General features: G+C 38.4%; 1 protein-coding gene across 23 annotated transcripts in view; it reads left to right on the top strand.

Moving 5' to 3' along the window:
• Nucleotides 1–13,547, top strand: part of Arpp21 (cAMP regulated phosphoprotein 21) — a 186,376-nt gene that overhangs the window by 64,808 nt on the left and 108,021 nt on the right. Inside the window, exon 10 of one of the 23 annotated variants that reach the window (XM_008848214.2) lies at nucleotides 9,585–9,717. The exons of the other annotated variants lie outside the window; for them this stretch is intronic. Coding sequence (XP_008846436.1) covers nucleotides 9,585–9,702 — 118 coding nt within the window. The 3' untranslated portion in view covers nucleotides 9,703–9,717. Of the gene's footprint in view, nucleotides 1–9,584; nucleotides 9,718–13,547 lie in introns of those variants that run through there. 23 annotated transcript variants of the gene reach the window in all.

Below are 13,547 nucleotides of genomic sequence, written 5' to 3'. Positions count from 1 at the left end.
TGTGTGTGTGTGTGTGTGTGTGTGTGTGTGTGTGTGTGTGTGTTGTTATTTGTGTTTTTCAGTCTCCATTCTATTTTTCCTAGTGACTTGCAGGTGCCATAAAACAGAGACATGCTGAGAACAAAATAGAGAAGTAACTGACTTTTTCCTTTTAATTTTTTTCTTTCTATTTGACTCTAAGGCCATAGAAATATGGACACACGAGTAGACTGAATAGATTAAGCTTGATTGAGTTATAACTGGAGACTGAATTTATTTATAGATTATACTGATTTTACAATAATGTAGTCCTGAATATGAGTCCTTGCTCTTAGACTAGTTTGTAAAAATATTAAGTCTGTATAAAGACTTTGGATAGATGTATGTTGTTTTCTGCAACTGGGGTCACTTCGTGTGACTATTTACTTTAAATTTTAAGTGAGCTAAATTTTAGTACAATTTGAACTTTAAAAGTCAGATTATCCACCAGGCTAGGCACATGTCAACTGCTTACATTGCAAAAGTATGTCTAGAACAGTCCCATGATCTCAGAAACTTGTTAGTTCTTCTCTGAATCCTTGTATTTCCTGCCAGTTCTCAAAAAAGAGAGCAGAATATAATGTCTTTAAGACATTTTAAGTGTCCCACTGGTAGAAATCATACTATTAAAACTCCTTACTTCCAGAGAATCACCAGCTGTAAAAAAATATTTTTTTTAGTTTTATGTGTGTGTGTGCATGTATGTATGTGTACTACATATGTGCAGCACCTCTCAGGGTCCAGAAGAGGGCATCTGATCAACTGGAACTAGAATTATAGAGGGTTGTTGGGCACCATGTGGGTGCTGGGAACTGAAGTTGGGTCCTCCACAGGAGCAGCCATTGCTCTTAACAGCTGAGCCCCCTCTCTTGCACCCAGTTTTATTTCCTAATGGTCATTTGTTAAACAGACTCTACATTTTTACATCTTCAGGAGAGTTCCCAGTGAGTGTGAGCAGACCTTAAAGGGTGCTGACTATGACTATAGGAGTGCCCGCACCAGCTCTTCCTTAGACCCTTCTACCATCTTTCTATAATATGCCCAAGACCTAAAGAGAGTAGACTGCAAACTGTGGGCTTTCTACGCATTTCCTGAAGAGTGAGCGCCACAAACCACACCCAAGGCTGTGAAGTCCTCCTGATGCATGCCAACCACATTGGTGATCCTCTGTTATTTCAGCGACTCTTAGGAGGCAAGAGCGATGGTGTTAGAGGTTAAGAGTTAATTGATACTTTGGAAGCGAAACAAATGGGAAAAAGGATGAATGAAAGTTTCCTTCAAATAATAATGCATTGTATTTTTCAAGACCTGGATTTAGGTTAGCAGTTTTCACAGTGAGAGCAGTTGTTTTGTGGAGCGTTAAGTATTTTGTTTTAAATGTCTCCTGCCATGGTCTTAGGAGTTGAAGTTGGAAATGGAGCATTCTCTTTAGAATAGTCTGTTTGAGGTTTATTTTTGGAGAGTGTTTAATTTGGGTGAATTTAGGCTCTCTGAGAACTTTAAGAGTTGTATCACCAGAGCATTTGATGGTTAATGGGAACTTCATTAATTTAGACATACTGTTGGGTAGAAATATATTTGCTCATGTAAAGGGGAGAGCTGGGATGGAAATTTCTCTTGTGGTTACCTGTGACTGGTATGACTGGGAATAGCTTTTCCATATGTATAAATTTGTGTTGCTCCAATGCAAACACATAAAAATGTATATTTTAAATGCCATATTAGGAAAAGGCACAAAATGTGAAGTGGTTGGATTGCACATGTGAAAATGGACTAAAAAGTTGAGGGAGAAAAATATATTTTATATGTTATATATACATATATGCACACACATATCTGTGTGTGTTATTTGGTTTTCTTCGTTGAAATATATTCCATATCATTGGAATATAAGGTGCTCCAGGAACTTCAATGCATAAATTACTGTAACTGTATCAGCTATGTCAGGGTATTTGTTTCCATGTGTCATGTTTTTCTAGATGAGGAACAGTTTGAGCCCTTCTAAAGTGCGGCTTCAGAAACTTGAGGCTTTCACAGAGAGAAAATAGCTTTGAGTGAAGTTCAAAATACTCAGGTCACAATGGAACAATCAGCGAGGGCTGCGTGTGGACAGAATGACCTCCGTCCAGCAGTCTCTGTCACATCCTCAGTTATCTCCACTGGCTCTTCTAGGTGGGAAGACTATGTCTCAGGACACTCTTCTGAGTGAGTTAACAGGAACCATCTCTTACACTGTGCCACCTTCTAGTCATCCATGGTAACTAGAAGATGTTCCTCATCTCTTGATTCACATGTATTATTACATTTAATCCTTCAAACAAAATTTCCATTTGGGACTGACAGAGAAGCACTAATTAGCATGACTAGGATCTAAACCACTGTGAAAATTGATTAATCTAACTCTCTTAGACCAAAAAGTAAAGATTTTGATGAGGATTCCAACTCTTTAAATCCTTTATTATCTGATAAGAAATGGTAATTAAAGAACTGTTATCTTTGTCAAAATGTTTTGAAGATTAACTTGTCCATATATGTAAACAAGAGAATCTTTCTATAATTTGATAGTGCCTGCTATATTTTTCTGGTTTATTATTGCTAGTATAAGAGAATACATCCATTAAACATAAGCCTTGATTTGCTGCATTTCATTGTTTTTTGCTCAATTGAAGACTCATCCTTATCAATAATGTTAGAGTAGGATTCTTATAGCATTACTGCCATCGGCACCTGTGGCTTCTCACTATGTGCACATACGAGAGCATCAGCTCTGTGGGACACTAGAAGACAAGATGGAGACAGTTCAAATCAAGTTACTAGAAGTCTAGTATTGATAGTCTTGGGGTGCCTGAGGGAAAAGTGACTTGATAGCAGAGAGGTCAGGTCCTGTCCTTGATGTCCTGAAGCCACTAACAAAACTGCAGATGGCAGAAGCACTTCCAACAGCTACAGCTTACCAACCAACCCATTTCAGCATCTGGAGTGAAGTCTTTGTGGGGACACAAAGATGTCGAGGCAGGATTTCTGTCATCATAGATCTTAAACTTTGCTCATAGAGCCTGGGAAAAAACCCCAAAACTTCAGAGTCTGTCCTCTTAAAACCTGTAAAACTTGGGGGCTGAAGGAATCACTCAGCAGTTAACAGCACTGACTGCTCTTGAAGAAGACCCAAATTCAGTTCTCAGTACCTACATGGCAGCTAACAACTGACCTTAACTCCAGTTCCAGAGGATCCAATACCCTCTTCTGGCCTCTGGTGGCATTGCATGCATATGATGTACTTAAATACATGTAGGCAAAACATTCATACACATAAAATAAAACAAAAATTTTAAAACCCTACAAAACGCTTCTCTTTGTGGATCAATAGTAGACAGCTATGCATGTTTGAGGGCACAATATTCACTATTTCATGTTTCTAGCAGGAAACACCAAAAGAGATTTTATGAAGTCTGTCTACTGAACACACATTTCATGGCTTATGTAGGCATTTAGGGGACTTTGAGGAAAACTAGTGCTCAAATAGAGTGAGGAGGGGATTCATTGAACATTGGGTTATTGGTTCTACACAAATTTATAACAATGTATTGAACAGTTACTCAGAACTGGGCTTTTTGCAGAGGTGGTGACCACAGATTCTTAGAGCAATCTAACAAGAAGTTTTTATAAAGTCACTCTAGTGCTGTTATTGAATAGGAAATCTACTGAGGGTTAGACAGGGAATCACCCTAGGTTTTTCTGTAACAACTGATATCAGGATGCTTAACTTGATTCTTTGACCTCAAAGCTGAGAACTTTACAATAATTATTTGATTCCTGGAGGGTCATTGGAAGATGGTGGTCTTGTGAGGTCCATGGGAATGTTACTTAAAAATGAACTTCAAGTAGATAAACCTCAAAACTTTAGAATAGGTACACTATGATGCTTCAGGGACACATGGTGTTAACAAGTAGAATGTGTTCAAGAAGGGAGGACTTCCAGGGATAATAAGGTCTCACCAAGAGTCTCCATCACAGAAGAATAGGACTGAAGTTAGGGTATCTAGGAAAGCAGGGAGTAAAATTGGTTCTTGTGGGAGACAACCCAAGATGGTACTGTTAATCAGGTTGGTCTGGTACACATTAGGGAGATAATGAAATCATCTTGCCCTGCAGTGTTGAAGGTTTGCCAGCTCTCAGAACTAATCAAGGATGAGCCTTTGAGAGGAGACCCTAGGTGTTTGTGGTCGTTGTCATTGTTTGGGCTTTCACATTCAGTTATTCCCTTTACCTTTTCCTCTGTGTGTTGACAGAAACGTGTTTCAATATAATGTACGTGTTCTCTATAATGCTGCTGTTTTTTCTTTTGCGGTATTGGGAATGGAAACCAGAGCCTCATGTTTAGTAGCAAGTTGAGATAACATCCCCAGCCTCAGTCTATTTCTTTTTTCTTTTTCAAATTTACTATGTTTATCTCAAGATAAGGACTCACTCACTATACAACCCACTCTGGCCTTGAATTTGTGATCCTCCACCCTTGGCTTCCCAAGGACCTGGGATTATAGGCATGAGCTTCCAAAGCAGGCTAATGTTACATTTTTGACATTTAGCAAAAATACGAGAGTGATGCTGTTGAGATGTTTCATATGGTACAAACATGTGGTTTATATATTAGAAGCTCTGTTCTTGTTGTCACTTGTTCTGATCTTAATTTTTTCTCTCTTTCACTTATTTTTCTATGTTCAGAGCAAAATGCTCTTTTCTCCTGGGTATTTTTTCACCTCCCTCTCCCTTTTTCATTCCAGGGAAAGGATGCTCACTTGGGGTATAACATATGCAGAGTAGAAACCATCCATTTACACTGGCATTTTCCAAAGCAATGAGATCATTGACCATGCATACCTGATAGCTTTACACAAGGCAAAGCAATGGTTAACTCGTCCCAGATAATTTTCATGTTAAAAGGTTGTCATCTCTTCATCAATTTTTATTTCATCTTTCAGAACCACCCACTCTCCTTTCCTCAAATCCCCTACCCTTAAGAGAATGGAGCAAAGCACAGAACTAGCAAACACCTTGAAGAGGGTGCTTTCAGCCTCCATAAGCTGCAAGCCAGGAAAAGTGGCCCAAAGGCTCCTCTTAATAATGAAGAGCATTGTCATGAGTTTGAGGCAAACCTAGGCTACCTAGTAAGTTTTAGACCAGCTTGGCTAAAAGCCAGCCTGGGCTACAAAGTAAGATCATATCTCAAAACAAAACAAAACATACAAAATAGGAGCTAAGTGCTTAGGATTCAACTTCATGATTTCTGAGGAGTGTGGTCCTCGGAACTTGTCTGGAGGGATGTGTGGCATTTGTTTGTTCCAGAAAACACTGTTAAGTAAGCTGTCTAGTCAGTAAATCAAGAACAATGAAATCTATTATAGCACTAGAGAAAGCTTCTCTAGAGTTGAGGCAACGGAGATGCAGAGGCTTTGTTAAGAATCCCTGCACTGAGGGCTTCTTACTGTCCTGGCCACAGGATACTGGGCCATCCACCTTTTCAGAGCACAGATCCAGAACAGAGAGACAGCAGCCCCCAGCAGTCCCCATATAAAGGACCACATGGTCTGCTGAGTGGCCTGGAGCACCGAGGCTTACACTGGGGATCCTTGGTATCCACCATGGGGGCATTTCATGTCCTGCAGGTGACTGGGTTTATAGTGAAGCAAAACAAAACAAACAAAGAACAAGCATGGGTTTCCTCCATGTCTGTTGTTTCTTCTCCTTGGTCAAGAGCCAGAGGGCGGGGGGCACTGTAAAGACACTGGAAAACAGTATGCTGGTGGCAGAAGACCCAGTATCTATTTATCTTAGCACTTTTTAGAAATCTAGGAGTGGCTGACTGGCATCCTGTCATTTCTAAACATGATGAAGCTACTGTGAATTTTTTATAGGGATGGCACTGTCAATCATCTGACTAGAAACCAGAGATCAGACAGCTAAGAATTTCATTGCATTCAGGAAAATCATGAGGCTTACTGGCTAAACACATAGCCCTTCCCTTTTCATGTTGCTTGGATACATATATCTATGTTTAATGATGAAATGGTGGTCATTAACATATTCATTACTTTAAGCATGTATCTTTTCTTCGTGAAGACACTTAGTTTTTGAATCATCACTTATGCGCAAATGGAGAGCTGTTTCTTGACCTTGGTCAATCTCACATACCTGGGAAAAGGGAACCTCAACTGAGGAATTCCCTTCACCAGATTGTCCTGTGGCCATGTCTTTGAGGCTTTTTCTTGATTATGGAGTGATGTGGACAGGCTCTGCCTACTGTGGGGGTTCCACTTCTGGCCAGGTGGTCCTGAGTTATATAAGAAGGCAGACTGAGCACCTGCCAGGGAAGCAAGGCAGTGAGCAGCGTTCCTCCATGGTCTGTGCTTCAGTTCCTGCCTCCAGGTTCCTGCCCTGAGTTCTTCCTGCCTGGCTTCTCTCCATAATGGACTGTAAGCTATCAGGCGAAATAAACTCTTTCCTCCCCAAGTTGCTTTTGGTCTGTGTTTTATCACAGCAATTGAAAGCTAAGTAAAACAGACAAACTCTATGTCATTTCCTTCAACATGTTCTATTCTCTCTGTGTGATTCTTTGTTTTTCCTCAGAGAGTCTAAGGCTCTGTGCAGGAGAGAGGGAAATCTCAGAAGTAGTAGTGAGGAAGAAAGAAAAGCTTGTTGTACTTTTGGTGCTATAGTTTACAATTCTGGAAACAAAACAATCATATACTTCCTATAAAGAGAATATATAATGATTATTTTAGGACACTTTTATATATCATAATGATGCATCTGAAGGTTATATTTACTTATTTGCTTGTTTATTCACTTAGCTCAAAGTATTGTAGGTAGCAAAGCTAGTCCATTTTGTAGGCTAGAAAAATGAAACTCAAGTCTTCATCTTTCCTTGTCAATTCATAAGCGATTAAATGCAAAGGCCAGGAGCTCATGCCTCTGGGTGCTTAACCTTTCCAAGGTTAGGGAAAGAATTAGCATAATAGAATGAGCCTTGTCAGGTTATGATGAAAAGCAAGAGGAAAATCAAGCCCTGTGCTCTTGCTGCCATTGGTCCACTTATGAAACCCTAATTTGTATTTGATAGTCTTTAAAACTGCCAAAAGTTTGGGATGGCAGCTCAGCCAATAGAATGCTAGCTGTGCAAGCAAGAGTGTCTGAATTTGATCTCCAGAATCCATGTAAGAAAGCCAGGTGTGGTAGTGCATACTTGTAATCCAAGCACTGGGAGGCAGAGACAGAATGATCCCTGAGGCTTGTTTCCAGCCAGCCTAGCAAAACTGGAAAATTCTAGGCCAACGAAAGACTCTGTCTCAAAAACAAGCAATGAAACAAAACCAAACAGAAAAACAAGGTGGATAGTATCCTAAGGAATGGTAATGAACATTGACCTCTGACCTAAACACACACATGCACAAAGGTACACTACACAAACATATGTACCTAACACAGGAACACAAAAGAGAAACAATTGCGAGCAGGTGCAGGCATAGGGAACATACAAGCACTATATGTATGTTAACTGCATAATGTGTGTTGTGAAGGTTAGGACAGTTAGAAAGAACCTTGTGTGTGTGCACTCTACATATAGTCTTACCCTAAGTGTATAATTGTTCCCGAGGAAGCAGAATTGCTTCTGTTTGGGTCCCAACATGCAGAGATGCTCTCTGTGGGCAGCAGAGTTAGGCTTTCCTGGTGCTTCTAGATTCACCTGTAACACTGACAGTTAGCATTTGTGTTTTGGTAATTTTAGGGAACACTTGAAGATGAGAGTGTCAGTAGACATGGACGTTACAGTAATATGATGTAATGTTCACATCAACTGTTCATACATATTGGGGTCTAGTGAAAGAAATTCCTTTTATCCCACAACTTGATATCTTCCAAATTCAGCCCATTCCAGATCTCACAGTGAACCTCGGGGATCACAACCCTCAGCTTTCCGATCTCTGCTTTCCTGTCCTCCCTCTGACCTTCAAAACAGGAAAGTGGAAAACAGCATTTCTTCACGTTCTTTATGACCTAAATCACACTGGTCGTTCTGGATCGTGCATTAATGGAAATGCACTATTTGCGTATAGGTTTTGATAGGTTACTTCATGTATAGCATTATATTATATTTTAAAAATTTTTCAGTCCAAGAAACAGCAATTATTTTTCTGTTTCTGAAGGTAATATTACTTTCATAAACACCTGATTGTCTCATTTGGATACTCATAAATTAAATCATTATTTGAGTATTATGGTACAAATTGAATCGATCACAATTAAGATGAACCCTAATAAGAATTTTGGTTCAATATTTATTGGTGTGCCTTGGGCTGGTGACATGGTTCAGTGGGTCAAGGCACTTGCCTTTGAGTGTGACAACCTGAGTTTGATCCCCAGGACCTACACGGTGGAGGGAGGGAACTGACTCCTGAGAGTTGTCCTCTATAGCCACATGTGCACAAACACACATACGTGAACACACAAAGTAAATAAATGAATAAAATATAATACAAATATTTAAGTATGAATTCTGGTGAGTCTATCAATTTTGCCCACTCAGAAAAATATGAGTAGTATAATAAGAGTTTCTGCCTTATGATGCCTAAAAAGCTCCTCAGGGTTTCCCTGATTGCCTTGTATCTAGTCAATCCTCCTATGCTTGCTAAGGTAAGTATTATAATTTTTCAATTTATACAACAAAGCAAAATGTCAGTACCCCTCCTTTAGCGAGGCTGTATAAATTGCCAAGAAAGTCAAACAGTTAATAAACCACAGAACTGAAAGGACACAGTGTGTGATGGGTTTGCTCCTCAGTGTTACATTTGTATTTTAAAATAAATTTAATTCTAAAGCTATTCTAAGTTAAATGTGGTGTACTACTTGATATTCATTTCCCATAAAGTTATTGGTGCAAATTCTGAAAGGCACTGGGTTTTCTTTTTAGGGAGAGGAACTTTCAGTCATTGGATATGTTAATGTAGCAATCTTTTAAAAAGCTCATGAAGCAGTAAGTAGAGGATAGAGAAGGTACATCGGGAGTCTAGCCATCCTTTTAGCTTATTACTACTGATGAGAAAAGGCTTGAAGTTAGGCAACTTTCAAGAAATTAATACAATGTAAACGAACAAGAAATGCATCATCGAGGAAGTGTTGGAAAAGGAAAGAAGTAAAAACCACATCCAGAGTGATGTGTTTCCTGTCAGGGCAGCAGCAGGGGAGAGAGAAGTGATGAGCATGTTGAACCAGGTATCATATTTGTGAATGGAGGCCGTATTATGTCCTCATAGGTTTACTTAGAAAATACCATTGGTGTTTTTGAAATATAAGTTATCCTAGGCTAATTGTGAATCTTAAGCATAGGCTAATCCTCAAATTGAAAATTCTCCCAAATAACAGTCATCTTTCCAGATTGTTTGGCACTTACAGGATAAAACTAGGAAGATGTTTTTATTTCAAGACCCTAGGAGTTATAGTGCATGTTACTTCTGCATCTGGGAATAGAAGTGCATGACATTTTATATTCATTGATGTAAAATCATCCACAGGCTATTGTTGAAGGTGTTTTCCTTTCTGCATTATCCTTCATGTCTGGAAACTCTTGATTCAAAGATAAACCTGAAGAACAAACCCCATGATGTTAACCTCAGTGATCTACCTATCTGATTCTATTCCTCTTTGGAGTACTGAGACTCTATGCACAACATAGCTCATGAATAACTAGTCTCGCAAACAAAAAATATGATATCAGATCTTGACTGTAATAAATTTCTTTTCCCTTCTTACTTGTTTCGTATCCTTCTTATCCATTTTAATCATTTTCTGTATTGTTGTCGTTTGGTCTCCTTTTCAGCGCATGTGCACACAACACACGCACACACACACACACACACGCACACGCACACAACACACACACACACATGCACGCGCACAATCTTTTAGATGAATGCTATCATTTAGTTACTGTCATAATATTGTCATTGGTAAATGAATATTTCTGTGCATAGAAACCAAGGAGAAGATAGCAATAAACAAGGGAATTCTGTAAGATGAGCTAAGTTTGCTTGTACTAGATGATCTTAGTGTGATAAGTCAAAACTAGAAGCAGGAAGCAAACTTAAATATGAAATTTCCAAAAGTTGCGGTACAATAGAAGGACTAAGAAATTATTTGACAAAAAACATCTAAATGCTCAATTTAACTAATTATAAAATAATACATGCTATGGCAGAGTATCTTGTAAATATTCAAAATATAAGAATAATGGTCTATAAGCCAGTGATTGCCTATGAATCACTGTTAAGCTGTTGAATTATTTTGATATCTTTCTGAGATAATAGCTTTCATTATTTTGTTGTCATAAAATAACGCTTTTTTATCATAATCAAAAATTCACAAAAGGTTAGCAGTAAAATTGCCTGTTATCTTACCACCCACAGAATAAGCATTCTGCTAGTATCATTCTTGCTGTAATGTGTTACAGTCTTAACATACATGCAATCAAGCTACACTTATGTTTTTATAAAGTGCCTTTACATACCAGTCAAAATTGTTGGATATCATTTTAGAAAGCTGCATGTTACCTGTAACACACCGTAAGTTCCTTGCCTAGTACGTGATAGAATGTCACTGTTTTACTGCTGTCAACAATGAAGTCTCTGTTCATTTATGGGTATTTCTTGTGGATAAATTCTTAGAAATAGAATCACGTTGTCAAGGCAAATTGGAGTGTTTGAGTCCCATGCATCCACAGAGCCCAGTTGCTTGCCAGAGCAAGAGTACCAATTTAAGATAGGTCTACAGACCTACTTTGTCTTTGAACGTTTTGCTTAGTGACATTCCTGATGGTCTGTCTACAGTAAAGGAGAGTCAAGGTGCTTTATTAGGCTACATGTCTCTGTTAACATTTAAGCACAGTAAAGAAGCAGAGAAGAACACGGCTACAGAGATGGCTTAGTTCCCCAAATGCATCCTACACAAGCATGAGAAGCTGAGTTTGGATCCCCAGAAGCCAAATAGAAAGCCTAGCATGGTGGGTGGCACGGACCTGTAATCAGTGCTGGGGAGCTGGAGACAGAAGACTCCTGGCTTTTGCTCGCTAGCCAATGTTGCTAAAGTAGTGAGATCCAGGTGAGATCAGTGATAGATGCTGTCTCAAAATATAAGGCAGAGAGTGCTTGAGGAGGACACCCGATGTCTACCCCTGGACTCTATACGCATGTGCACCTTATGTATATACCTCCACACACACGCATACACACTTGAACAGTATGTACACATATACCCTCCTCCCACTTACCACAAAAGAAAGAAAATGGTTTTGAAAAGGTATGCAGGATTGTGAAGATGAGTTTGAAAGAAGCTAATAAAATAGCTAGTAAGGGCCTACATTGCATCCCCAGAACCCACAGGATGAAAAGAGAGAACTGACAAGTCTCCCAAGTTGCCCTTTGACTTCTGAACACATACTCCACACACACAAAATAAATAAATGAATAAATAAATAAATAAATGTGTAATTTACAATACTTGCACTCTGTATTAGAGTCGTAGGTACTATCCCATTTAAAAGAAAATGAAGTGATGTGGAAGACACACTGAAAAGAGAAATTGCAAAATATACTTAGTAAGAAGGGCACAGGGCTTGCTTTTTAATTTCAATGAAAGTAAACATTTTTATGGGTATGTGTGTTTACCTGTATGTACACCATGTGTATGCCTGGTGCCAGTGGAAGTCAGAAGTGGGGGGTAAGATCCTCTGGAGCTGGAGTTACAGACAGTTGTGAGATGCCATGTGGGTGCTGGGAACTAAACCTGGCTCCTCTACAAGAGCAGCCAGTGCTCTTAACTGTTGAGTCTTCTTCTCTCCAGCCCCTGCTGTAAACATTTTACTTGAAATGTTCACAATATTTTTGGAGTCTAGTTCACTTAGGTTTCCACAGTATGCTTGACCATTAAAATACTTTACTGTCTGTTTCCCCGCCAGGGCATGTTCTCCCACTGTGTGCAACAGCCTTTCTTTGTTTTAACAGTTTTACACATTGGTATGCACCTTCGTGAACCAGAAAGGTTTTGTGTGAACCTTCCTATTCAAGAGTATTCAGGTCTTCCATTATGTGTCGTAGAGGAGGATTAAGGATTATGCTGAACTATAAGGAAGAAAAGTCATTAAGTTTGATCTCAAGAACCTGACAGTGAGGGTAAACTATTAAACATGACTTCAAGATTAGCAAAAGAGTCAAAATAATAGTAATAATGAATGCCAATTTAAGCTGCCTGGGGATATTTTTAAACTGAAATTGGAATTGATTGAGTCAAAGTGAGATTCGATATTCTTCACCAGTCACACTGCTTCTTACTACATGAGCTCTATCTAATGAAGGTGCTCTGTGGAATAAACTAAGATCTCACAGTTTTGCCGAGCGAGGTCAAGGTACTGGGAAGAGACGCTAGTGCTCACCATGGAAGCATCTGAATCTCACCGGTAGAGGTATGCTGTGAATTGTGGGAAAACATATGTCTGCCTTGAGATGAGGAAACTATTATCTATCTAAAATAAACATTACATTTATTTTCTGTGCTTTTTGGTAATGATACTAAGGTAAAAGCTAGAAATGGTAACTCACGGACCAAAATCCTCCACTAAAAAACTTAAACGTGAGTGATACATGCCTGTGAGATACACTGCACAGTCTACAGTATCATCAGTTTAATAAATACCATGAGTTTTTGCAGCTTTGAGAATTGTTTTTAGCACATTCCTATACTAGTAGATTAAAAGTAATTCATTGCCGTTTGAAATAACATTCCCTAATCCATTATTTTAATTTCATTCATTTTATGGCTTAGAAATAATATTACTGTGGTGTTCAATTAGTAGTAAAAGAGATTTTTAATAGGTGTAATACAATGGTAAGTTGTCAGTAATTTTTAATTCAATTACTTGAGTACTTCAGTTTATTCTTAGGTTTGTATGAGCTTAAACCAAAATTTTCTTTTCAGCAGTAAAGTCATAATTAGTTCTCTGTAAAACCAACCTGGGAAATGCTTACTAAATTTGCTTCATTCTTTTTAAGCAAACTTCAGATGGTTAGTTTATGATCATTCACAATATGTTTCAATGAAAAATTAATAATTTTGATTTTTACACTCTAAGTTGTGGAAAAGAATTAAGGTATTTGGAAAGCAGTCACATAGAATGTACGGTGTCTAATTTATATCAGAGTAACAAGTATTATCACTTTTAATGTGTATGTTATAGATAAGAATGTTTTCTAATTATCTTTTAGTTACACTATCAACATATTTTTCACTTGTGTTTGTGTTGCAATAAATAGCAACACTGTAGAGAAATGGAAATGGGATTTTAGAAGTAGTATTTAAATAGCACTGTATTACACTTTACACTGGAATGTCCAAAATCAAGAATTCAAGAGTGAGAGGACTGAGAATCATTTCCAATTCACTTTGACTCAAGATACATGCGAGACTTTTATACAAAATTATATATA

Source organism: Nannospalax galili, unplaced genomic scaffold (genome assembly GCF_000622305.1).
Source record: "Nannospalax galili isolate Female #2095 unplaced genomic scaffold, S.galili_v1.0 scaffold603, whole genome shotgun sequence".
Classification (NCBI taxonomy): domain Eukaryota; kingdom Metazoa; phylum Chordata; class Mammalia; order Rodentia; family Spalacidae; genus Nannospalax; species Nannospalax galili.
This window is presented reverse-complemented; position numbering and strand designations above follow the sequence as displayed.